This window comes from Anastrepha obliqua, chromosome 3 (genome assembly GCF_027943255.1).
Source record: "Anastrepha obliqua isolate idAnaObli1 chromosome 3, idAnaObli1_1.0, whole genome shotgun sequence".
Taxonomy (NCBI): domain Eukaryota; kingdom Metazoa; phylum Arthropoda; class Insecta; order Diptera; family Tephritidae; genus Anastrepha; species Anastrepha obliqua.
Window position 1 is genome coordinate 60433070 of NC_072894.1, and position 25638 is coordinate 60458707.

The window sequence follows — 25638 nt, forward strand, 5'->3', positions numbered from 1 at the left end:
GAGTGCCACAAATACTCGTATACCATCCTATCTTACTATGCCCACCGTGATTAGCTTCAACCAGATGATAAGGTGGAAGAAAAGAGTTATTAGCTCTTATTTTAGGCATCCCCTATGGTCCCAATATTTGTTTTTGCCTATTAAATGCAAAACCCAAATTTAAATATTATTTAATGACGTCTTTTTTCTTGTAATTTTAAAAGATGTACTCGTATCAACATTTTTGATACATGTATTTGTATATAGGTATGTATATAAATCCTAGTGAAATGTGATAAGCAGAACTATGTCGTGTATGAAAGTAACTATAAAATACTGACCATGCATAAGTATCTATAGGGTGGGCCATGTAAAATTTGCTTTTTGAATCGGCTATAAAAAAAACTAATCAATATGTTTTCAAACTTTTTTTTATTTCGAAGATTGAACATTGTCATCATGAAAAATAATATCGTTCAAATGATTGCCACGACTGGCTTTACAGTAGGCCATTCGATCAACCCAATTTTTAAGCACATTTTCGATTGTTTGGGCTCCAATTTCATTAATGGCAACTTCGATTTCGTGTTTTAAAGCATCAACCGTCTCTGGGTGGTTCGCATAGCATTTGTCCTTAACGGCTTCCCACAAAAAATAGTCCAACGGGCTTAAATCACAGCTGCGAGGCGGCCAATTGATATCGGAATTTCGGCTGATTATTCGGTTTTCAAAAACGGTAGCCAAAAGTTCGAGTGTAACTCTGGCAGTGTGACAAGTTGCACCGTCCTGTTGAAACCAAATGTCTTCTATGTCATCCTCTTCAGTTTTTGGAAACAACTCGTTGAGCATGTCACGGTAACGCTCGCCATTTACTGTAACCGCGTCTCCTCGCTCATTTTCGAAAAAAAAAATGGCTCGATAATGCCGCCAGACCAAAAACCGCACCAAACAGCTTGTATGCATTTGCTTCTCTACAGTAACGCGTGGATTTTTTGAGCCCCAAATCCGACAATTTTGCTTATTGACGTAGCCACCGATGTGAAAATCAGAAAAGAAGAAGAAGACTCACCACTTTGGAAATAGGTTTTCAATATTTTCCAATTTTGTTCAAGTGTATAGAGTCCCATTTCGTAAATTTCAAACCTTTAAGTAAATTATGAACATATTTGAAATGCCATTTGTGTTACGTTTCTCAAAAAAAATAGGTGGTTCAAAAAGCAAACGCTATATGGCCCATCCTGTACAAATAATGGACTAGTACCTAACTACCCTACATTAAGTTAATCTGTGTACTGCGCGGAACATGCATATATATTAATTTTTTGTACGAGTTGAAGTTCATTCCTACTCGTGCGTAACATTGCTGCAGAAATAATAATTTTGTTCAGTGTAGTTTTGCTCTAATTTCTCATACGTGCATACAAGGGGGTTTATGTACATTTTTAATAATTAATTATTATACGGCAGACTTACTAAAGTGTGCTTAAATATGTTTGTGTAATACAACATGAGTCAAAATGTACATCTGTATGTGTTTATATCTTCTACTTACTTAACCTTAATTGCCACACTTTTTTAAAGAAAGTGTGAAGTATAATCATGAAAAACATCTTCCAAAGTCAGTGGAGTTTAGTCAGAATGTCAGAATGTTTATAACTTTCATACATATACAGAGTTACCGGGAAAGTCGTCATACATATGTACTTAAGGGTATTATAATTTAAATAATTTCTGACTAATTTCCTTATTTGACATGATGTCCTTACTTAACTGTTTTCGAGAAAATCGATTTTGAAAATTATTTAAAAGAATATTATTTTTTTGCTTGTACGTCCACTTTTTTACATATTCAAGGGTCCGATTTTTTTATTGGTCTATGGATAAGTTCGTGCGGTTTTACAACAGATGGCGTAACTTGATTATTATTCCATCGATCCACATTTCCAAACATTCATTGGAGAGCTACTGTCGTAAGGCACAAACGTCAGTATAAGTTTTTTATTTGAAGCGTAAACAACAATATTTTTACCACACTTGAAAATGTCGAATTTCGTGCCAAATAATGTGTTTTTGCGGGGAATTCTTCTTCATTATTTTAATATGAAGAAAAAAGCAGCCGAAAGTCATCGTATCTTGGTGGAAGTTTATGGTGAGCATGCTCTAGCTGAGCGAAAGTGCCAGAAGTGGTTTGCACGCTTTAAAAGTGGTGATTTTGGCCGCGCCGCCAAAGTTCATGGATACCGAATTGGAGGAATTGCTCGATCAAGATCCGGCTCAAACGCAAGAAGAGGTTGCAAAAACTTTGGGAGTTGATCAATCAACCATTTCCAAACGTTTAAAAGCCATGGGAATGATCCGAAATTCAAATTTCGAAAAAAAACCGCACGAACTTATTCATAGACCTAATATTATATTTTTAGTTAAAGGGTATGCCAATAAAACTTTATCCAAGCTTTGACAATTAAAAATTCCTGCTTTTATGGAAACTATTCCGCGAATCATTTCAAAAAACTAGTATGCTTTTTTAGCTGTCCAAAAAGGTATACTCATATTCTAAGAATAATGCAATTGAATAGACTCAGCAGATAGTCTCACTGGGTTTTAATTGTTCTTTTTCTCCTTTATGCTTATGCGTCGTCCGTGAGAGATGTACTACACCGTGCGTGTTTCTTCTTCTGACTGTGTGACTTGGCTCGTGAACAAAATTTTGATATCTGCTTGTGAGCATGGCAACGTATGCCAATGCGGAACATGCTGGCATTCTAATAAGTTCACTTTATGAAGGAATGTCTGCGGGGACACGCCTTTGATGGAATTTACCAAGGATTACGAGAAACTAGTGCTGTTATGAGACGGGTATAGATATTGGGTAGTCTCATAATTTTGACGAGAATGAGATATGACGTCTCTCTAAGACAGAACATCCTGTTGCAGAACATCCGGGTTTGTCGCAGTAGTTAGTGAGGTTAATAATACCAATAATGTTTATTCGTATCCAAGACGACTTTGCCGGCAACCCTGTATAATTATAAGTATACATTATAAACACTGTGGAGCTAATTTTCAGTTCAGTTTGAGTTTCATTATAGATTTAAAATTAGAGGTTCTTTTTAAGTAGATTTGGTTTTGATAACTGAGGCGGTTCGAAGGCCTCTTATTTGACAGGTGCTAGGTAAAAAATCTACAGTGCATATATTCGCTCGAGAATTGTGTAAATAAAAAGATTTTTCAAGAGTGTCGCCTAGATATCAGTAATGAATAATTCCTACTGGGTAACTTTTTGTGTCATCTTTGACATTTGTCAACTAACTAGAACAATTAGTTAAATTTATTGCAAGTTATTATGAAAATGGTCGATATTTGAGAACAACATTTTTTTTGTTAAAATATTCGTCTGCATGACTCGACAATTCAAAAGTTGATGAAAAATTTTCAAGAAACTGTTTTTATCGACGATAGAAAAGGGACTGGTACACCAAAAACTAAACGTTCTGTTGAGAATATTGCTGCTGTAGCGCAAAGTCTTGCTGGACAACCATCAACATCGATACTCGACATTCTCAACAATAAGGTACGCATGAGTCGACTGTTTGGTGGATTTTACCTGCAGGCGGTGGACATTTATATGATGTTATTTTTTACATATAATTGATAAGAACCGCATTTTTCATAAAAACTGTGAACGCTGAAATGCGCTTCTTTTGAAATACTCTTTTCTTACAAGTTCTCCACAAATTTGGCATTTGTTTTCGACTGGATTTTGTTGTGCTCGTATACCGTCTCAATACTTGGTACTTGAAAATAATGGAAACATCAGAGTTTTTTCTTATTTTATTACATCAATAGATGAAACTGTGCTCTGTAATGCATCTAATAAAAGAATTATATTATAACAAACTGTATCGTATGAGATTATAATACTTATTGTACGCATTTTATTTAATAAGTGTATAGTCACCACCATTAGCGATGATAGCTTCACATCTTCGAGTCAAACTTTGTATTTTTAAAGTAATTTGCTCTAAATCCGCCGAATTTACCTTGATAACTGTTTGACCACTCATTTTTGCTTTATTTAGAGTTCTTGCTTAACCATTGCCTGAACATTTTGCACAGGATTAACTTTAGGCGACTGTGAAAGCCAATCCAACAATTCATTACCATTTTCCTTTTTCCACTTTACACTCCTTCTGCTTCGATGCTTGTGATCGTTGTCTCTTATAATCGTAAAATCCACGGTTGGCTAGTTCTTCAAAACATATTCCACGGCAATAATGCTCTTGGCAAATTTTATTCATCAAAATTGCCCTAAATTGCCCAAAATAGGCAGTAAACTCAAATAAATGACCAAATCCTTTTCGGGAGCCCTAAACATGCTGATTATCAGCAGTACACTAAAGATTCATCCGTGAATATTACGTTTGCCCAATTCTGTTTTGAATTTGTGTTGGCCCATGTAAGCCATTTTTCAATGTGTGATAATGAGAGCTGCGGTATTTTGAAAGTGCTCCGGAATTTGAGGTGTTATACACTTAAACTGATTCACATTCATGCAAGATTAAGTTCTGCTTTATCACAAACAAATCAATGATCTTCTAATTTTGCTTTGGGGAGGTCTTTTTTTTTGGAGCCTCTCCCGGAGAAGTCGTTAACGTTTTTAACTTCGGTATACCATTGCACTCATTTATTTGTGAACGTCTTTGATTTCTTGAAATATTTTGCTGCATAAATCGTGGTATTTTTGGATCTTTAGGGTGTGTACATAGGAACAGTGTTTCAAATGGTTTTTTACACACGGAACTCATTTTGTAAAAATAATAAAAACTAACAAATTGCCTAACGCGTAATGCGAAAATAATACGCCTTTTTAGCAGCACTTTTTGTTTTTGACGTGATAACGTCTTATAATTCGATTTAACAGGCTGCACGCACGAAAAAATGTGTCGTTACCTTGCTCATTAGTGTTACCTTGCTCATTTGTCGTTACCTTGCTCATTTGTCGTTACCTTGCTCATTGCCGTTACCTTGAATGAACTTGAAGCGAAGGCGCGGAACGAACGACAAAGCAAAGAAAGCAAACGAACGGCAACGTTCGACATCTTGCTCTCTCCTACTTACATAAGTGAGCGTATATATGTATGTATATGCGCATATGTATATATATAAATTCACGTATTTGTATTTGCATATCCCTTCTTATTGATTATTATTCATTTGATTTACTTGAAGAATTTAAAATAAAACCAAGTTTGTTAATAATGCCTGTTGTTTTAATTTTATTATTATTTTTTGACGTGATAACGTCTTATAATTCTATGTAGCCGGCTGCACGCACCAAAAAATGCGCCGTTATCTTGCTCATGCGTCGTTACCTTGCTTGCACAGCATGTTATGTTATGTTATGTTATGTTATGTTATGTTATGTTATGTTATGTTATGTTATGTTATGTTATGTTATGTTATGTTATGTTATGTTATGTTATGTTATGTTATGTTATGTTATGTTATGTTATGTTATGTTATGTTATGTTATGTTATGTTATGTTATGTTATGTTATGTTATGTTATGTTATGTTATGTTATGTTATGTTATGTTATGTTATGTTATGTTATGTTATGTTATGTTATGTTATGTTATGTTATGTTATGTTATGTTATGTTATGTTATGTTATGTTATGTTATGTTATGTTATGTTATGTTATGTTATGTTATGTTATGTTATGTTATGTTATGTTATGTTATGTTATGTTATGTTATGTTATGTTATGTTATGTTATGTTATGTTAAAGTATATTATGTTATGTTAATGTTACCTCATTCTCTATATCCATACAAAATATCTATCAAACAAATAAAATTAAAATTTTCTTTTGAAAAATGCAACCATTCAATCAGTATTTTCTTATGAGGTTATCACGTTAAACTATCGTCAGTAAACCGACTTTACAGACAACCTCTTTTTTTTTCTACCGGAACTCTAGTTTGAATTTCGCTGGTCACGCTTCTATTAGACAGACTGTGTATTCAAATACGTATAGCAAACCAATGAAAAACACTGCATATCTGCACACTTCGCCTGAAGTAGAAACAGGTTGACCTAAAATGCCAATAAAAACTGAAAGCGGCGATTTGTTGTCCATTAATAGTACATTAAAAATCCGCTTGAATTAAAATCCTAGCTGATCCTTTTTTTGAGATAAGTGAATTTTAGCATTTTCGAAAATTTGTTCATAATTAAGCGATATCTTTCCTCACCATCTAACGAGATAATATCCTGGCGCGTTTTTTTTTTTATGTGGTATCCCCTGTAGGCCTAATCCACTTCAAAATTATTAACTTCTCACTATAAAATTAATGTAGGAATGAAATTAATAATAACTTGGGCATGTTTCTATAAATGCTGTGAAGAAAAAGTAACAACCGCTTTTTTTAAACGGCTGGAATATGAAGAATCATTTATTAAATTTATTTTGAATCTTTCCCAAAATTTTAAAAATTCTCTGTGAACAGATTCACCAGCCTGTTCTGACCACAAACCCAGACCATCGTTGTTTAATAATGACATGCCCTCTTTCAAGGGATCAAGAATAATATGCAGTTTTAGAGTCTGAGATGTTCCTGTACTTTCTAGATCTTTGCGAAGTTGTTTTAAGTTCTCATCTAAATCGGTAATATTTGCACGTTGCGTGGAGAAACAGTCATGTACAATTTTATGCATTGTCCTAAAAGCAGCGACGTATGGCTGTAATTTCAAAGGACCAACATGCTCGCAAATTTCAGGATCAAGTAGTTTATCCGATTCTTGCAGAAGTTTTCGGCAAGCATTACCCTCGAAAATTTCACCCTGATAATTTTTTGCTACTAACTTCAATTTTGATGGCCAAAGCAGAGCCTTTTCACGCCCTACAGCAGGGACTATGCCGTTCCAGAATAGGTGGTTTGTAAATCCTTGTAAAAGGTGAAGTTCAGGCAAAACACATTTCTGAAGAACGTACATGTTGATGTCATCTTCTTCTTCATCAATAAGGACATCTTCATTCTCCGATTCTTTTTCATAAAAAAAGAGAGGCATATTTATTGTACTGTGGCACTCCTTAGCATACTTTTTGTCTTTGCCAAAACATTTAGATTTATTGTAATCATCATTTAAATTTTTGAATGTTTTCAAAATTTTATTATCTAAGTCAAATTCCATCAATTCTTCTTTATCGGTACCACCACGCAATTTTCCAAAACTTTGCAGTTCACTCAAAGTGATGAAACAGTAAGGGCAAGGATACGTTGCTGTTGCAGTTTGCTGTCCAGTAGTCGATTGGAATGTGTCTAACCCTTCAGTATTAAAAACAAATTCGTTTTCAATTTTTTTATTCAAAGTTACCCTCATTTTAGACCCTGTTGTATTTAATAAAATATCACCATCGTTCGTACTTGCTTCGGACCTTTTTCGTAAAATCGATGTTACTACTTAGTTTTGTTGCTTTTCTGGTAGTTTTTCTACTAAACTCAAGGCGTTTTCACGAGCACGAGATGAAGCAGGACCTGCGCCACAAGAATGACGCACACCTTTGCCAATTTTTTGAAAACATTTACTGCAAATGTTCATGGATGTTCTCTTTTCAGCAGTACTATGTCCACTTGTAGAGGGAAGTTGAGCATTTGAAGCAGACTTTCCACAACTTTCATCTATTATAGTATGAAAAGTGCGTACATGACCATTGCCCTTAACTAGTTTAGAGTGACCTTTGTATCGTGTCGTTAGACATATAAAACAATTACAATCATAAGTTGTTCTGGTTTCTTTTGCTAACTTCATGTCCTCGTAGTTAGGCATTGTTGGAAGTGGCCTCTTTGCATTACCCTTCTCTCGTTCCATTATAGTTTTTCGACAAGTACTACAAATGCTAATGGGAAATTTAGAGTTGGACTAGTCAAAATTATCGTTGACATGCTTTTTAATTAAACCAGCAAGATTTTCAGTAATTAAAAATTCTGATCTTTGACGGTTGCCAAAAACGATTTTTTTACCACATGTTGCACATAATTTCAACCTATTTTCTTCGTGATCGCATTTATGATCTAAGTGAGTTGAAAGAATATTTTTTTCCATGATCTTGTAGACCATAAATAACGAAATTTCTGAAGAGATTACTTGTTACTGATGAACAAGGTACAAATGAAAATGAGCGGCTACGAAAAGAATAGGCTTCTATTTTCTGTTGCCGGAGTGCCTGATATACAATGCGCTGCATAGCCGTGATTTTTTAAACTAATTTTATTTGATTAATCGAAATAGCGAGTTTAGTGCTTTATCACGTATGTATATGGACACACACACAAACACATACACTTGCACGCTTAAATAATAGCACAGCCAAGATACATTATCGCTTAATTATGAAAAAATTTTCGAAAATGCTAAAATCCACTTATCTCGAAAAAAGGATCAGCTAGGATTTTAATTCAAGCGGATTTTTAATGTACTATTAATGGACAACAAATCGCCGCTTTCAGTTTTTATTGGCATTTTAGGTCAACCTGTTTCTACTTCAGGCGAAGTGTGTCTGCTTACTAATGTTCGTACCGATACTTCAATAGATTTGCAAGTGGACTTAATGTACAACGGCAATGCCCAAAATACTTGCATCATTTGACATGGAATCGTGCTGAGTTCGATCCGCACTAACGAATAATAAACTGGCTCAAATTTGGTACGCATACTGTTCCCCACCGCATTTAGATCTGAAACAAAGGTTTTTGATATTGAACAAAAACTACGCCAACTAAGCTGAACTTCCTTCAGTTGGTCTGTTTTCAAAAGCTTTAACTCTAATTGTCCATGAGTTCGTCTGTATCCAAAAATTAACGCCATCCCAAATCAAATTTTACTAGAGTATGCAGTCTAGGCCTAATTTAGCACTTCCCCACTAGATTTTCATTTCTTTCCATATTTTTTTAGTTTTTATTGATATATGTATAAATATTACATTTATTACAAAGACCACACACGTTGCAGATACAATTTTGTATTCAACAAACACTCAGCTGTACATACATCTACCATAGATTCGTGCATATATGTATATTAAGTATAATAGCATTGTGTGATAATAAATTATCTGTCTATCTGTTAAAATTAAATTTGTTGCTGCTGACTGATAGAGTGGCCGATTTTAACGCCCCTTTTAAGCACCTCATAACATATTTAGAGAGATTAAGATAAATAATTATAATGATAACATACGTACATATGTATAGTATATCTCCATTTATGATGCTTCAAATAATAATGGCAACAAAAGAGTTGACTTTGAAAGGCGATAAAAAAAGAAAACTAAAATTATCTCATAGAAATATATGCCACTGTTGCACTAATAAATGTGTAGCTGCTGCTGGCGACCAGCAATGCGGCAGTAAAGCAAATCTTGATATGTTGATGGAGTGATGAAATGATAGACTGGCAGACTGTCTGAGTGCCAGTGACGGTAATTTTGGTTGCTTTTGTTGTTTAATGGAAACCACAAAAAAATGTGTGTGTGCGTGCACGTGCAGCCGCACATCAGATATCACATCAAGCTTCAGCTCCATCTACTTCATCTACAGCATATGCAATTATCTCATGCTACCTGCCTTTGAGATGGAAAGTGGAAAAACTAAAAACTAAAAAGAAAAAGGAAAATATAAAAAAAAAATGTTTAATAAAAAATACGAGCACGGTAGTTGAAATGTGTGATGAAGTCACTGAGACACACAAGCACAGAAACCGGCTTCAAAGGAAGTGTGTTGATGAATTAATTTGTGCCAACAGGTTGTTTCTTTGGCGATGTTGTAATATAGCATTAAAAAAAAATCAAGTAAAACAATAATTTCATAACAAAACCAAGCAGCCAAATATGTCACTTCAACATGGCTTTGTAAATACGAATTTTCCCAGGATTTGAGTAATAAATATGTACATGTTTACCACTTGCAAGGGCGTTGCCAGTTAATCACAAAGGGGGGTGAAGGAGAACTTTTCCGAATTTTCTAATTTTATTGCACGGCTATACACATATAAAAAACTAAACTGTAACAAGATTTCAGGGATTTTTTTCGAACTTATTTAAAATAAGTTTTTTAATTACACCTGAATTTCGGCAGCCAAGTTTCTGTGGGCACTCAGCATAAATGAAACTTGAAAGAAAAAAAATTATTATATGATAATTTTTACTTTAAAAATGACTTTTTTTGTCATTTACGTTACAATCGGTCATAGTATCGGGTGTTTTTTAAGAGCCTGAAATCTCAAAATGATAATACAGATCAGAAATATTCTTGGAATGAATTTCTATTTATTATTATCTGGTAGACAATTTCATGACATTTATTTTTTGAATACGGCGTATGTTCATCGGGGTTACGAGGTACAGGCCCATTAGAGCAATACAATTTTTGACTACTTTTTCCAATAAATCTGGCCATATGGCGTCTATGGTGGTGGCTTGAATATTGTAATAAAGCGATTATTAAGCGCGCTATAGGGCAAGTTGCATCGTCTTGTTGGAACCAAATGTCGTCGATGTTCTGCTGATTAATTTTTGTGAAAAAACATTCAGCCAGCATAGCTCGATAGCGCAATTCGCTGTTTATCGTAATGGTAGCTCCTTCCTGATTTCGAAAGAAATAAGGACCAATGATATCACCAGTGCTCGAACTTCGCGAAAAGAATTTTTGTTTTTTTTTCAAAGTAAATTTCCACGGAAGCGTTGTTCTGGCGTTAAACTATGATGAATTGTCACACCTTACTGAACAGAAATGTCAACAAAGTTGTCATTCTCAGCTTTCAAATCATAGTTATCGATAGTTCTCATGCCGTTAGAAGAACACCCTTTAATTCTAAACCAACTCTTTACTCTTCTTTGAGTGCTAAAACAAAGTTCCACTTTAGTTGTAATGCAGATCATTGCAAACAAAAATCGATTGCTTGCTTTTTGGGTAAAATTAAGTTTGCTTCTAGGCCCAAACCAGGTCTGAATTTTTGTTTTTGATAAACATTTTCTCTCAGTTGTATTTCATTCACTATAACATAAATTAGACATTGAAGATCAATAGAAAACACTGAAAGATGTAATCATAAAAACCGCAAAGAATACTATTGGAGAGGAGATCACAGTAACGAATAAATGGTACAAAAAAATGCTAAGCAGCTCATTATACGAAAAAGCAAGCCAGAATAAAATACATATATAGCAAGAAATAAGCTTGCAAATCAACTAGATGATGGAAGTAAAAGAAAGGAGAGTAATACGGAAAAAGAGTAGCAAATAGAACAAATTGAAAGTTATTGTAAGAGAAATAAAGTCAAAGCTATGTACCAGAATATCAAAAACAAACTAAAACATTTCAACCTTAAAAAGCTCTATAATCAGCGAAAAACAAGAAGTTATGGATAGGCGGAAAGAATTCATAACTTCTATACCATAATAACTTGTAAAATTTTTGATAAACTCCCTAAAGATATACAACTTATTAAAAAGATTACCTGTTTTCCTAAAAGTACTGAAAGTATGGCTTTTTGGTTTCAAACTGTATGATAATGAAGTATTGTTGCGGCCTGTCACATAACTTATCTTTCATTTAAAACAACTGCATTATATTGTTCTAAATTTCCTTACTAAATTACTTTGAATAATAAGTGTATTCACGAAACCTACCATTTAGTCTTCTTCTTGTTAAGAGCCATAATTTGTATAAAAATAGTGAAACCTAAACGCGCGTGTTTAGCAAGATCTTATATTTATAATTAAAATCGTATGAATTTCGCAAAATTCTACATAGTTACATCCGACTAACAAAGCCGCGTATTTTGAAAGACCTTTAGACCTTAAGACCAACAGAAATATAGGAATTAGTTAGAATTAGTTTTTGCGGTTTCCCTTAGCGAATTCAGCGAACTTTTCAGCCAGTTCCTATACACTTATATCTAATGAATTTGCTGCATGCATGATTGTACCACATGTGCTTATAACCTTTTATTTGTGTAAATGTATAAGTTCTCCACATATGTACGTATATATGTATGTAATTATTAAAATGCACCTTGGAATGCTATGCTTGCATGCCATAATCAACTGCAGTAAAAATTTAATGCGCCAGCTCTCATGTTACGCGCTTCTAATTTCCCAATATATGTAGGTAGGTAAATATTTGTGCATGCATGTATATATGCATGTGTGTAGGAATGCACTTTTATGCAGAAAAGAAGTTTACGCAAATATTTTGCATACCCCTCACAATTTAGCAACCAACAATTTTCTTCTTTTTTTTTGCACTATGCACTTTTGCAATTGTATTTTTGCCGCCGTCTTTTGTATTGCATTTCGCTGGCACAAACTGAAAATGTAATTAATCTACGTATTAGAGACGTATTTGTCATGCGCTTGACTGTTGTGCAACTTCTTGGGCATGACACACTTTGAATTGTAAGAAGAATAAAAAAAGGATTTAAAGAAAAAGTAGAGCAAACCGCAAAAGCTTACCAGAAGCATATAATAATTTATTACAAATAATTTTTTTTGTTGCATTGATATAGTTCTTCTAAAGCGCAAAATATTCATAGATATTTTACTTATCGGCCACCGTAACCGAATGGGTTGGTGCATTACTACCATTCGGAAGTACCCTGGTTCGAATCTCCGTGCACAAAAAATCAAATAATAGAAATAGTTTTTTCTAACAGCAGTCGTCTCCTGACAGGTACTTGCAAACCGAGGGTATTTCTGCCATGCAAAGCTCCTCATAAAAACTCATTTCCTGTTCGGAACCCGCTTAAAACTGTAGGTCTCTCCATTAGTGTAACAATATCAAGACGCACGCCACAGATAGGAGGAGGAGCTCGGCGAAACACCCATTAATTACCGGGATTATCCAGGTATAATTAGGGCTAGTTCAGAAGGGAATTGTGCAAACGTAATATTCACGGATGAATCTTCATTTTGGGTGAAAAGTTGCATACGTCGGCCTTCTGATAATCAATAACTTCAATGAACTGTCAAACATCCAGTTAAGGTTTATGTTTGGGGCGGCCTCTCCAAAGAAGGAGTTCGCCATTTATTTGTGTTTCCCACTAATTTGAATGCAGTTTAGATAAGGGAAATTAACCAAAAGGCGTTATTACCGTCAACTGCGAAGATGCTTGGAATTAGCCAACCTTGGATTTTACAAGAAAACAACGATCCCATGCATCGAAGTCGAAGGTGTGTTGAGTGGAAATAGCAAAGTGGGATTGAAATGTTGGATTGGCCTTCAATGTTGACCGTGAATTCGGCTGATTTAGAGCCGATTACTTCCGTAGCTTCTCCGTAGCAGAAATTAGCACAGAGTATGATTCGAAGATTTGGATTCATTATCGCTAACGGAGCCGACTATAAATTTTATTGAATATACTAGGTATAATAAATATGCCCACACGATGCAGTTTGTTAGAATCGAATTGGTCAAATAGTTTCTAGGTTATGGCGGTAAGGCTTCTAACATGCTGTACTTAACACTGTCAAAAGAACAAGCAGAATAGCACAAATTTGCTTAAATTGCAACTCCCAGTAAATAGAACGGCCTCCATTTGGCTAAGGCTCACATCTAGGCAATCACAAGCCGCATCTCACAATCAAGTGTATGTTTCCTTGTCTCAACTCTTACACGGTTTATCTAATGACAGACAGATTCTTATCTCTTCTTTGGACAATCTGGCGTGACAGTTCTATAACAGAGTATGCGTCATCTTCGAGTCAAAACAAGATTTGCTAGATATGCTCCCTTTGCAAGATCTATGCGAGAATTTAATATTTTATAAGAGAGTATTGTCATGGCCTTCTCTATGACAAAATAGGTGGTTTTCATAGGAGAATTGAAAAAAAGTTATTAAAACTAAATGACAAATAATTTGAAAAAAGGTCAATAAGTCTTAGTGCTGTAGTTATGTAAAGCAGTGTCTATTTTCACTTATATATTGTAAAATTAAATACTCTTTTACCCATCGAACAGCTTTGCCCTTACTCCTTAATTTATAAAGAGTTAAAAGAGAACTTTTTTGCCAAATGGCTTTATTTTTGCTCTTTCTTATCCGCAATTTATATAAATTTCATGGGACAGCTAAAAAACTTAAATCACTCACCTCAACTTATATATACGAGTATATACTTATATTCCGACTGTCATTTGAACAATTACATTTAACCATTAATGTTGACTTCACTTCGTACCGTTGTGTGCACTTATACAGACGTAAACCATATTCGTATACCAATTCATACTTCACATAGCTCACGTAATTAGATCTTAAAAATTTGCTGATGGTATGATTTTGGTTGGTGATTTTTGCGCTAGCTTCAAAACTAGTTTACGGTTACTTTTTTGCACTCATTGAACCTACATGGTTAACCTTGTTAAATTATGATTTTTTCATTAATTTTTTTGCATGGCTTATATTTTCCCATACACCAATCTGTGCACATGCGAGTATATCTGTGGACTTTTGAAGAAACAGCATTTTCCACTTTAGTAGTTTTTGTTTTGAGTCATATATTTCATAAAAAACCTCGATATTTTAAAAAGGTTAATATTTAATTAATAATAAAATTAGATGTATTCTTAAGATACAGCTATGAATGATTAATAGATGGTTAAAATATTGCATTACAACCAATCATTTAATGAATTATCTGTAGAATGCGCTAAATTGATTTAGGTTGTTTTGTCAAAAATCTACAGACGTGTAGTGTACACTTCATTGAAATTCGTACACGGTTTAATTCAGAGCTAGCAATCAATTTGGCGAATATGATTTATTTGAAATAGTCTTATAGGATTATTCATGATGTTTGTGAGTGGAATTTGTCTGTTATTTTTATAGCAATCGCATTAGGGTATTGTAACTTTCCAATTGCTCAACTTGTGGCATTATGGGCTAGGTTTGCAATTACAAAAAAAAAAACATATAATTGGCGCGTACACTTCTCTTAGATGTTTGGCCGAGTTCCTTTTTGTATTTGTGGTGTGCGTGTTCATTTTGTTTCACAGCTACAGTTTTAAGCCAACTCCGAATGGCAAATGGTTTTTTATGAGGAGCTTTTTCATGGTATAAATACTATCGGAATATTGCCATTGGCTGCCGAGAGGCGACAGCTATTAGAAAAAGTTGTTCTATCCTTTGGTGTTTCATTCGAACCTAAGCACTCCTGAGTGGTAGTCACGCACCAAGCCATTCGGTTACAGCGGCCGCGTCGCCGGTTTACAATTACTTATTTATAATACTTGCCGAAAGCACGCACCTCCCATCTATTCAATCCGGATTCGACAAATATAAAATACTAAACTACTAAGTTATAATAAAATGGTGCAAATAGCAATATTTATTGAGGAAGTTGCGCTCAGGGATGTGCTCTAAATCCACGAAAGGAGCGCAATAGATCTTTCAAATCTCAATGGTAAATGCCCTCGTAATAATAATAGTGTGCATAATTTTTAAACCGCTTGCCGGCCCCTTTTACGAAGTGAAAAAGGCGTTAAAGCAGCCAGCGTTGGAGAATGCAAGTTAACGCCTCGTATACCACACACCACTAACCCAGTATGTAAACAATTAACCATAGATTAATAGCGCAAGCCATTTCCCAAAAACGCTTACCATTAGCGAAAGTGTCAAACATGTCATTGACACTTTGCTAATGGAGGAAGTGGACATCACATATCACGTATGGTCCGCTTTCAATAGAATTAAGACATACGTAGAATTAACCTAAGATTTAAGCTTCACTTATGAATGTAAGTTGTAAGCAGATTCTGTATAAATATTGAAATTAATAAAGTTTTTTTTTGAGTTTTTATCCGTTGTGCATTGCGCGACAAGCATCACAATGAAGACTCACATTTTTTAAAAAGCTTTTGCTATTGAAGCAAAAGTTAATTTGCATACTAGTGTTATTCACTCATCTGCCTTCATCAGCCCGCGCGCCTGAAGCTCTGCCAACGAAAGCGAATAAGAACCGCAAATTCAAGATCAAAGCTTCTGAGGATCACTCCGTGGGCATTCACAGAGCAATTAAGTGCAGGCTCTTGGTCTTCTAGATGCGTGTCACACAAGCCGAGTCTTTAAACACAACGCGGCAGAGATATTCATTTATAGGTATAAATTCCTTAATTAAGAAAATAATGGATCTTAAATCACGTTTCTCCAAGCTTAGAAGAAATTTGATTCTTCCCCAATGTTGCACTAACGATTGAGGGATGCTCTATTGGAACCGTACTATGAACATTAGCTAAGAAATCTAACTGTCATACCTTCTTGGTTCAGCCATTTGAGCAATACGCCTTAATACTTCCGTCTTTGTAGCCAAGTTTAGAGGAGAGAGACAGAACAGTGCCACCCCCGCTATTAGGCCGTGGTACGCAAGATGCTCTATAATATTTTTTTTCAGCTTCCATAACAGAGGTATCAAAATTTGCAGCTGTCCAAGGCGCCATGTTGTTGTAAGAAGACCTCTTTTTTTAGTGTCCGGGCCAACTCAATCTTGTTCGTTTAATTTATCGTTTTGGTAGTCGTGCTGGATAAGGTGAATTAGTCTTTAATGGAGCGATTCCAATTTCAGCCACACAAATATGTTTCATAATAAAGTGTTTGCCACATGCGGCCGCCGCAGCCGAATGATTTGTGCGTGACTACTAGGACGGAAGGGCTCGAGCTCGAACGGCATGAAATATAAAATGATCGAAAACTATTTTTCTAGTAGCGGCCACCCATCGATTAGCAATGCTAAACACCTCCGAGTGCTATTCTGCTATTAAAAAGCTTTTCATAAAAATCCATAAGCAGTTCAAAAGCAGCATAAAATCTACTCTTGCGGAATAACATCAAAGTGCACACCACAAGTTGGAGGATGAAGCCGGCAAAATACATATCAAGGGATGTATGCGCTAATTATATATATATATATATGTATATCAAAATTGTATTATTAAAATAAATAAAAATTAAGTACAATATTATTAAAATAAATTTTAAAATAATAGTTGTAAAATGGTATTCTGATAAGGATATACATATTAAAAAATTTACTAAAGCCCTAACTGCAGTTTAACTACAGATGAATACAGAAATAAGCGCACTAACTGATGTAATTTTTGTCATATCAATGCCCGCAAACTCTATTTCAGACTAAAGTTAAATCAATTTGCTGGCCTAAATAAATAGTTATTGCCGTTTTACGACCGCCCCAATTTTCAAGATACAAAGTACTCGCAGGGGATGTTTGAGTTAACTCTACTGCGGTGGAAACGCTTAATATTTCTGAAACTTTACAGAGTGCTTAAACGCAGTTAATTGATGGAAATAGACTACTCATTACACTTCTCTTTATACCAATTTTCTAGAGCAGTCAGTCAGATTTTTTGACAAAAAACAAGTTGCATCTGCCACTACGGAAAACCACTTCCTAACCTAATTATGGCACAATAAAACTTCAAATGTACTTTTATTCTAAGCTTAACTATTTGTTGCTGCCTCTTATTGGTCAAAAATTTCATTGGAAAACAAAATAAGGAAAACAACTGAAAAAATTCTCTTCATACTGAAGAAATTAGAAATTTCTTGAAGCACACAAGTACCTTTCTATTTCTTGTTTTCATCGAGTTAAAGAAGATGATTTTTTTCTTGAGTGAAAGTTAACCGAAACCAGCAAATTGATTGCTCTAAGGTATTGTGAGAAAAACCTTATTTTTCTGGTACTATACTTACAGGTATGCACTACATATATATGTGCATCAAGCAATCCATCATCAACTCACTCATTTAGCTGCTGTAATGTATTGACTTTACTATTGAGTTGGGTGTTGTTGTGAGCAGAAGGCTGAGTGTTTAGCTGCAAGAAATTTGCTGAGTATGCATTTTTTGAAACGTGCTTTTTGGAGAAATTTTGTTCTGCTTTAGGTGCACAAGTTAACAAGTGCATGTATCCAACCCACACATACATACACACATAATTTTTATTTTTACTATTTACATCGGTTTTATATTTACATCTTTGCTTGACCTTTGATGCATTGTCATAACACGAAGTGCATATTATGACAAGGGAAAGTTGAATTTGAAAATATGGTATTCGGCATTCCCGAAAAAATAAATAAATGCATGGGCTTTCTCGTAGGTAGCTTAGTAAATTATACTCGTACATCAAATAAATTAAATTATTGAATATAAGTTTTCAAAATATTTTAATAGATATCACATTCACAGTTGTTGTTTTAAAGTTATATAAAAAACGTTACAATATACAAAAATAATGAATAGAAAATCTTCAAAACAATTTAAGGCATAATTTGAAGATTTATAATTTTTGCAAATGGCGTCGTATGTCAATCACATTTGACACTTCTTAACTAAACAGCAACAATATACAAACATATAATATAAGCAATGAAGCGGTTACAATAAAGAATTCAATAACTCAAAGTATTTTGAGCGAAAATGTAGATGATGCATATTTTAAGCAGCATATTTGCCACGATCGATTAATTTGCCGATAAAAAAATATGATTTGTGAAATTGAGAACTTAAAATAATAACACAAAACAGAAATATTATTGGAAGAATTTTTTTTATAACAATATTGTACCTAATTTCATGGCATTTATTTTTTGAATATAAATATTAATAAATCGATTTTAAGCGCAATGTATGGCAAGTTGCCCTCTATTGTTGGAGCCAAATGTGGTCGATATTTAGCTGATTAATTTTTGGAAAAAAAAAATTCAGTCAGCATTCACCGTAACTGCAGCTTCCTCATTTCGAAAGAAATATAGATCGATGATGCCATTAGCGAACAGAATTTTTTTTTTCAAAGTAAATTTGTACAACTTGGAAGCGTTGTTCTGACGTTCAACGATTCATGATCGCTTGCTAAACCTTACGGGACAGAAATTTCAATACAGTTTGCCATTCTCAGCTTTCAAACTATACTCGATAGTTCTCATACTGTTAAAAAAGATCCCGTTATATACATATATTTGTATCAGATAAGACATCATTAAATTTTCTTAATTAACTTAATACAAAATCTTAAAAAAAATAACAAAGTTTCGTGTGTATTACCAAAAATATCACAAACATTTTTTTACAAGACTGTGTAAGTAATTTAATTTAAATAATTGCTCTAGGTAAAGCAAGTATACAAAAACTTGGTTAGTATTATTTGCAAGCAATTTAAGATATTTATAACAGAAATAAACTCACAGTAAGTATAAAATTTGTTTAAAGAGATTAAAATACCCAATTATGTTTTGAAAACTTCATTTAATAAAATATTGCTTGGTTTTTCGTACTCGGATACTGTAACGGATAAGATATGTTATTGTTACAGATAAAATTTACTACTTCTTAGACTACTTCTTATCTCCTTGAAATATCCCAAATGTTTCATCATCTTCGCAGAGAATTTCTATATATACCTGCATTCGAGTGCTGTTGATGGCCGCGGAAAAGCTCTTACCATAGCTTTGCTTGATCTTAAAACTATAATTATTCCTTTCTCGTCTAACCTAAGCTATGGTATAATGTGACTTGGGTTGGACCTTTTTGCACTGTCACTAAATTTCACTCTCTGTTCAGTGGTATTATAGTTTAAGAGCAAAATTCATATTTTAACTACCATTGAAGAAGTAGTGGGGAATTTCTCTCTTATTGCATTTAGTTTTTAGTGCATTAAGCCCAACCCTTTCATGAAGCCACATGCCATTTATTGTGATTATTTATTTGCTGACTTATATACATCAGTAGATGGATCAAAAACAGTTGCCTATATCTGCACCACTGACTTGAATTTGCGAGCTATTTCTAGCCATCTAATCTCCCGTTTAATATCCTTCCAAATTGGTATGCTCGGGTACACAGAGAAGAGTGTTATTTCACGACCTCACTATTTTGGTTATCATTGCTGGCACTGCAACCTAATAGTCAACGAATATATTGAAGTTGTCAGCCCCAATCGTCTTACTTGCAGACGACATCCAAAGACAACATTCACTTTTAAGAACATGAAACTGTAGACCTTAAATACTTGACTATGTCGGAATCATAGTTACAAGAATTTAATAACATGCATCTAACTGGTTATGTGTGTATCGTAAACATAAATTTAAGAAATTAACAACAAACTTTAGGAATATTAAAAATTAAGCAGCTGAGTACAATTTGTTACATATAATATGGACATGAAAAATCCATTTAAAATTCACGAAAAACTGGTTAGCATGGCGAAACTTGGCGCAAGAACTTGCCACTCATAGCCAACATAAGACAGCAACCTCCGCAATGGCTGTGCCGGCTTGGCCAGTCAGCCACAACCGGACGATGTTGGCGACAGGTGCTTGCAACATACAGTGCTAATAATCATACAGGTATTTATGTACATATAATATAATATACATTTTTATGCGCATATATGTAGGTATATGTTCAAATTCGCCTTTTAGAGAAAAAAATGTATGCATATGTAGGGTATTAACACTTACTTATGCGAATGACATTAAATGTAAATATGACCAAATCATAAATTAACAACAAGAATTCACTTACCGCGCAATTGGTAGATCGGGCTGCCGACTGGCGTGTTCTCGAGCAGGCTGAAACGTGACATATCACCACTGCCGGGCACGAAGTGTGGCGGTTGATTTTGCGTTTGGCCGTGCGCGCTGCGCATGCTCAATTGTAGTAGCAGGTATACGTGTAGTAGAAGGGCGGGAAGTAGCGCCATATTCCGATTGAAGGTAAGTCGCCTGCATGACGTAGGCGAGGAATTTCGCATTTTGCTACACCACTATGAAATAAGAGTTGAAAATATTTTTAATCGATTTACCGGTTTACGAATATGCACTTCAAATTGTATGCAGTGAGAAAATAATTTCATTTTCCCAGCTCATATGAACCATATACACACATACGAGTCCATCAACTAACCGGTGCTAAGATTTACAGCGTCACGTACTTTTCAATTTAATTTTATTTTAATTACAGAATGTTATTAGTAAACGTATGTTAATTTAATTCATACTATTCAATCCTTAAGTTGTTCCTACGTTAAGGCTACTAAAAATGTGTACAATAGTAAGCACCTTACGCGCCATGGAGTTCTACTGAATATCCCAATAAGCTTCAACAAGTACTAAATCACACTGTAAGCTTACCTGGATGCCTAAACCATTGCATTTTAAAATTCTAATTACTCAGCCAAACTTAAATATACTCTTCGACTTAAAAAAGTAAATCTTCTGGGACCTGAGCGTATTGATCACCGCATGCAAGTATAAAAGGCGCCTAGCAGAACTCTAGCGCCACCCGAACTACTGACCATCTGGTGGACTTTAAATCAACATTTATCCAAGCTCCCTTAACAGACATAAAATCGGCGTATAGTTGGCATAACGGGTGCTTTGAGTCCCATCTTAGACCAAGGCGCGTTTTTGTACTCAAATAGCGCCCATGCGCCAATCGCAGTTAGTCAGGAGGTTGTATTTGCGTAACTCCATAAGAAGACAAATGGTGACAAAGATCTGGAGCTTCTTCTACCTTGCTAATTGTTCACCCAAAATACTTATAAATAATATCAGACAACCACTTGAATAAGATACATAATTCTTCACTATAATGAAGACTTTCATCTGGTATTGATGGATGAAGGGCCGGTTTCTCCACGTTGATCGCAACAAAATTCATCGGTACTTTAAAAATATTTTATTTCTTTGCTTGCTTGTTGGGTGCAATTCATCGAGAAATGTTAACAGACAATGCAACGCTTGATCTGTTTTTTTTTTTATTAGGCTGCCACATCTTTGGTTAACATTTCTACCAAAATTGTATAGGCAGTGCTTAAAATTTTTAAAAGTTACGCCGCCTTGGGTAAATCTACCTCTGTACGTGTTTTCCATTTTTTACAGTTTAAAAAATGGATTTGAATTCGCAACAACGAGTTTGCATTAAAAACGGATTAATTGGTGCGAAAACCTTAGAAAGGTTGGCTTCGGAAGAGCCCATGAGCTCTGGAACTGATGAAAACATTACTAAAGTGAAAGAAAAGTTGACCAATAACTGCAAATAAATCATCAGAGAGATGGCAGAGGACTTGAAAATTGGTTATGGAGCAGTACAGGAAATTGTAGTTAATGATTTGCGTTTGCGTCCAGTTGTTGTAAAGTTGGCCCCAAAGGATCTGAACTTCGTGCAAAAAGTTATCGTATTGATATCGCCAAAGACATGATTTTCAAAAATAAATCCGACCCAATATTCTTCACTTCAAATGCATCATTACTGGCGACGAGACGTAAGTGGATGAGTACGACACGCAATCTAGACATCAGGCGCGTGAGTGGAGAGCTCCAAATGAACCAAGACCAAATAAACTACTTCGTTTTCAGCCAAAAACTAAAGATATGGTCACGGTTTTTATGGATAAGGTATTGTACACCACGGATTTTTACTAGAAGGTAATCCAATTAATAAGGACCATTATTTGGGCGTTATGAAACGTTTACGTGAAGTAATTCACCAGAAAGTAAAAGATTTGTGGGAAAAAAACTCGAGAACAATGATGACGCACCATTGCGCAGTGCCTCCATTATCCGTGAATTTGTGACCAAGAACGAAACGAATACCAACCACGAATATCAAGAAATCCCTACGGAGAACCACTTCGGCGTTTAAACAGCCGAAAGGAAGTAATAGAAATCGAAGACGGCTCTGATGGCTATACCAAAAATAGTGTTCCAGAAATGCTTCGAGAGGTGGATCAAACATTGGCATAAGTGCGTTACAGTAGATGAGGAGTACTTTGAATGTTATAATAGCTAATTAACTTTTTGAGGAATAAACTTATATATTTAATTTTCTAAATATACTCCGGGAACTTTTTCAGCGAGGGGGTATTTCTCGGTGCAGTAGGACTATATATGTATTTTCTTTGCAGACATGTAACAGCCGATTGATAATTCTACTAGGTTTGTTTTTAAGCTACATTATTAATAGATAAGTACAAAAAGGGATGTTGAGCGAATGAAAATGAACACACAAAATAATATGCCTGTTTCGTAATTTTCACATTAACAAGAAATTGAGAAACGCGCGGGAGTTTTTCTAGTTATACATTTTTATATCCCATTGAATTTTAAAATGACAAAGTGAAGTTTCAAGTGATAAAAAAATGCTGGTGATATTTGACAATTTTTTTTCGTTGAGGTGTCATGCCTTTTCTTCTATAATTTACTCTGTAATGCCCGAGTTTTTTTATATGAAAGAAAAAGCCTATCACCGTCTCCTTCTTAGCATCACAGATTTTGATAAACCATTGCTAAATTCACAACCACATGGCATCGCTATTCAAAGCCACTTCCTTCCAACGTTTCACGTTTATCTGTTTAAAGTCTGCTTCCACATCTTCGAGCCATATCTTTCTTGGGCGTGCTCTTCTTTGGTCTGCAACTGGGCAGAATTCAAGCGCTTTTCGTGCTACTTGCTGAGTGGAAACTTTCATAACGGGGCCAAGCCATCCTTTCCTAGCAGCGTCAAAAAAAAATTCCCAGAAATCAAAAGCATTTTTTAGTCACTTGTAACTTTCATTAAAATTTAAAAGGCTATAAAATTGCATGTTCGTGAACATTCTGATTAAAAAATTGAAAGTTTTGATAGAATTTTGCAAAATTTTGTATAAAATTGGAATTTGTATGCTACATGATTCTTGTTGTAGCACAAACTATATTTTTATAAAAAAATACTTGTGGGCTTATAATTTTCCAACGGGGTGTATTTCAGAAGAATTAATAGTGGTCAAGGCATACTTGTATTTTCATAGACACATACATATATACAATTTTAAGTATTTGTTAAATTTAATTTTACTTTATTTGTTGTATTCATTTTAATTAAATTAAGTTTTTTATTATTTAACTTATTTCATTTTTTGATTAATACCACATACGTTGTTTGAATTATAATTATTTTTCACTTATCGGCTTACTCAACGAGAATTCAACATTCTTGTACTTGCTGATATTAACCTTGAGTTCTGATCTGATTTCATTGTCCAATGTTGCACGAGCACCACATAGCATCAGTTGTTATTGTTTTCCATGCACTATGTTCATTTTTCTATTTTTCTTTTTGTTATTCTTTTTTGAGTTAATTTTATTGTAAAGCAGCATTCGATTTGTTCTCTGTTCTTTGAAGTACTAAAATCACGATGTGGTCGTTATTTCTCCCCACGGCTTTTAATTTGAGCTATATATTGGCCATTTCGCGCTGTATATGAAGTTGGTGTTACGGATTGGCAATCATTCATGATTGTTTTTTTTTAACTTTGTAGATTGAGTATTAAAAAGGCTTCATTTAAATTTCGACCTCACATTCCTAAACGATTCGTTCAGAGCAGGGCGTTTTATAGCTATTTGCGTTTTATATCCCATAAACGTGTTTGCATACACTTGTGGTCACCCAATCGAGTCACTCAAACATTTTAAAATATTCGCAATATTTGTAATGTTAGTTTATTATGTAACAAAAACTTTAGAAATTGCTCGTGATGTTCATAGAGAAGGGCAGCATCATCGGTTTTTATTTCTCTCGAAATGAAGAAGCAGCTACCGTCACGGTGAATGACGAGCACTATCGAACCATAGTGACTGAATTTTGGCTCCCAAAATTAATCAGCAAAACATCGACGATATCTAATTCCAAAGAGATGGCGTCCTACAGCGCGCTTAAGAATCGATATATTACAATATTCAAGCCATCATTGACGCCATGCGGTCAGATTTATTGGAAAGAGTAGTCAAATATTGGACTGATTGAATGGGCCATGCAACTCACAGTAGCCTTGGAGATAATTCGGATACTACACTAAACAAATAAATGCCATTAAATTATCTATCAGATTATAATAAAAAAATTCACTGCAACAATATTTCTATTTTGCATTCTAATTTAAGTTTTCAGAGCATAAAGCACAGTAATGATAGAATTCAAGATTGACGTGAGTGACGTTAGTACAGAAACAAAACAAACGATAACAAAATGAAGAATAAGTAAAGCCAAGAGGAAAGCATGGAAGAAACTGCATTTGGAGGCTTTATTATTCTCCTCTTACGATTTATCATGCGGTATTTTATTTTTACAAAATCGTTTTTTAAAAATCAAAATATTCGCTGATTGAATCACAAACAAGTAACTTACAACACAAGTAAAAGTTGGTTTCTTCTCTGTGTTGACGGTATTAAAAATAACAGATTTTCTCAAGTTCGCCTAGAACGAAGTAAGTATACATGGATAACGCCATCCTTGTATTCCATACATCATGCATATTAATTTTACTTATAATATTAACTGTGTACTGTTCTGCTGAGACTAAGATGCGACACCGTTATCTGATTAATTATTCCTTGAAGGCTTGGCAGAGCTAAACTCGGTGGACACATCGTTCCATAAAGTCCACTCAAAGGTTTAATTTTAAAAGATAAAGGGAAAGTGGAGTTAGAGCTCCCTAAAACGTCCAATCAAAAGGAGCCAGCAGACCTGATTATCGAGTTACTTCAGTCTCAAAAATGGTACATTTACCAGGTTTGCTGTTTAATTATGGTGAAAAAGAAAACTG

At 34.5% G+C, this 25638-nt stretch overlaps 1 protein-coding gene across 2 annotated transcripts in view; it reads right to left on the bottom strand.

The window, feature by feature from the left end:
- LOC129240722 (cadherin-23-like) overlaps nt 1–25638 on the bottom strand; it is a 56405-nt gene that overhangs the window by 24879 nt on the left and 5888 nt on the right. For both annotated transcript variants that reach the window (XM_054876692.1, XM_054876693.1), the window contains exon 2: nt 20580–20820. In XM_054876692.1, the coding sequence (XP_054732667.1) occupies nt 20580–20808 (229 nt within the window). In that variant the 5' untranslated portion in view covers nt 20809–20820. The remainder of the gene's footprint in view (nt 1–20579; nt 20821–25638) is intronic.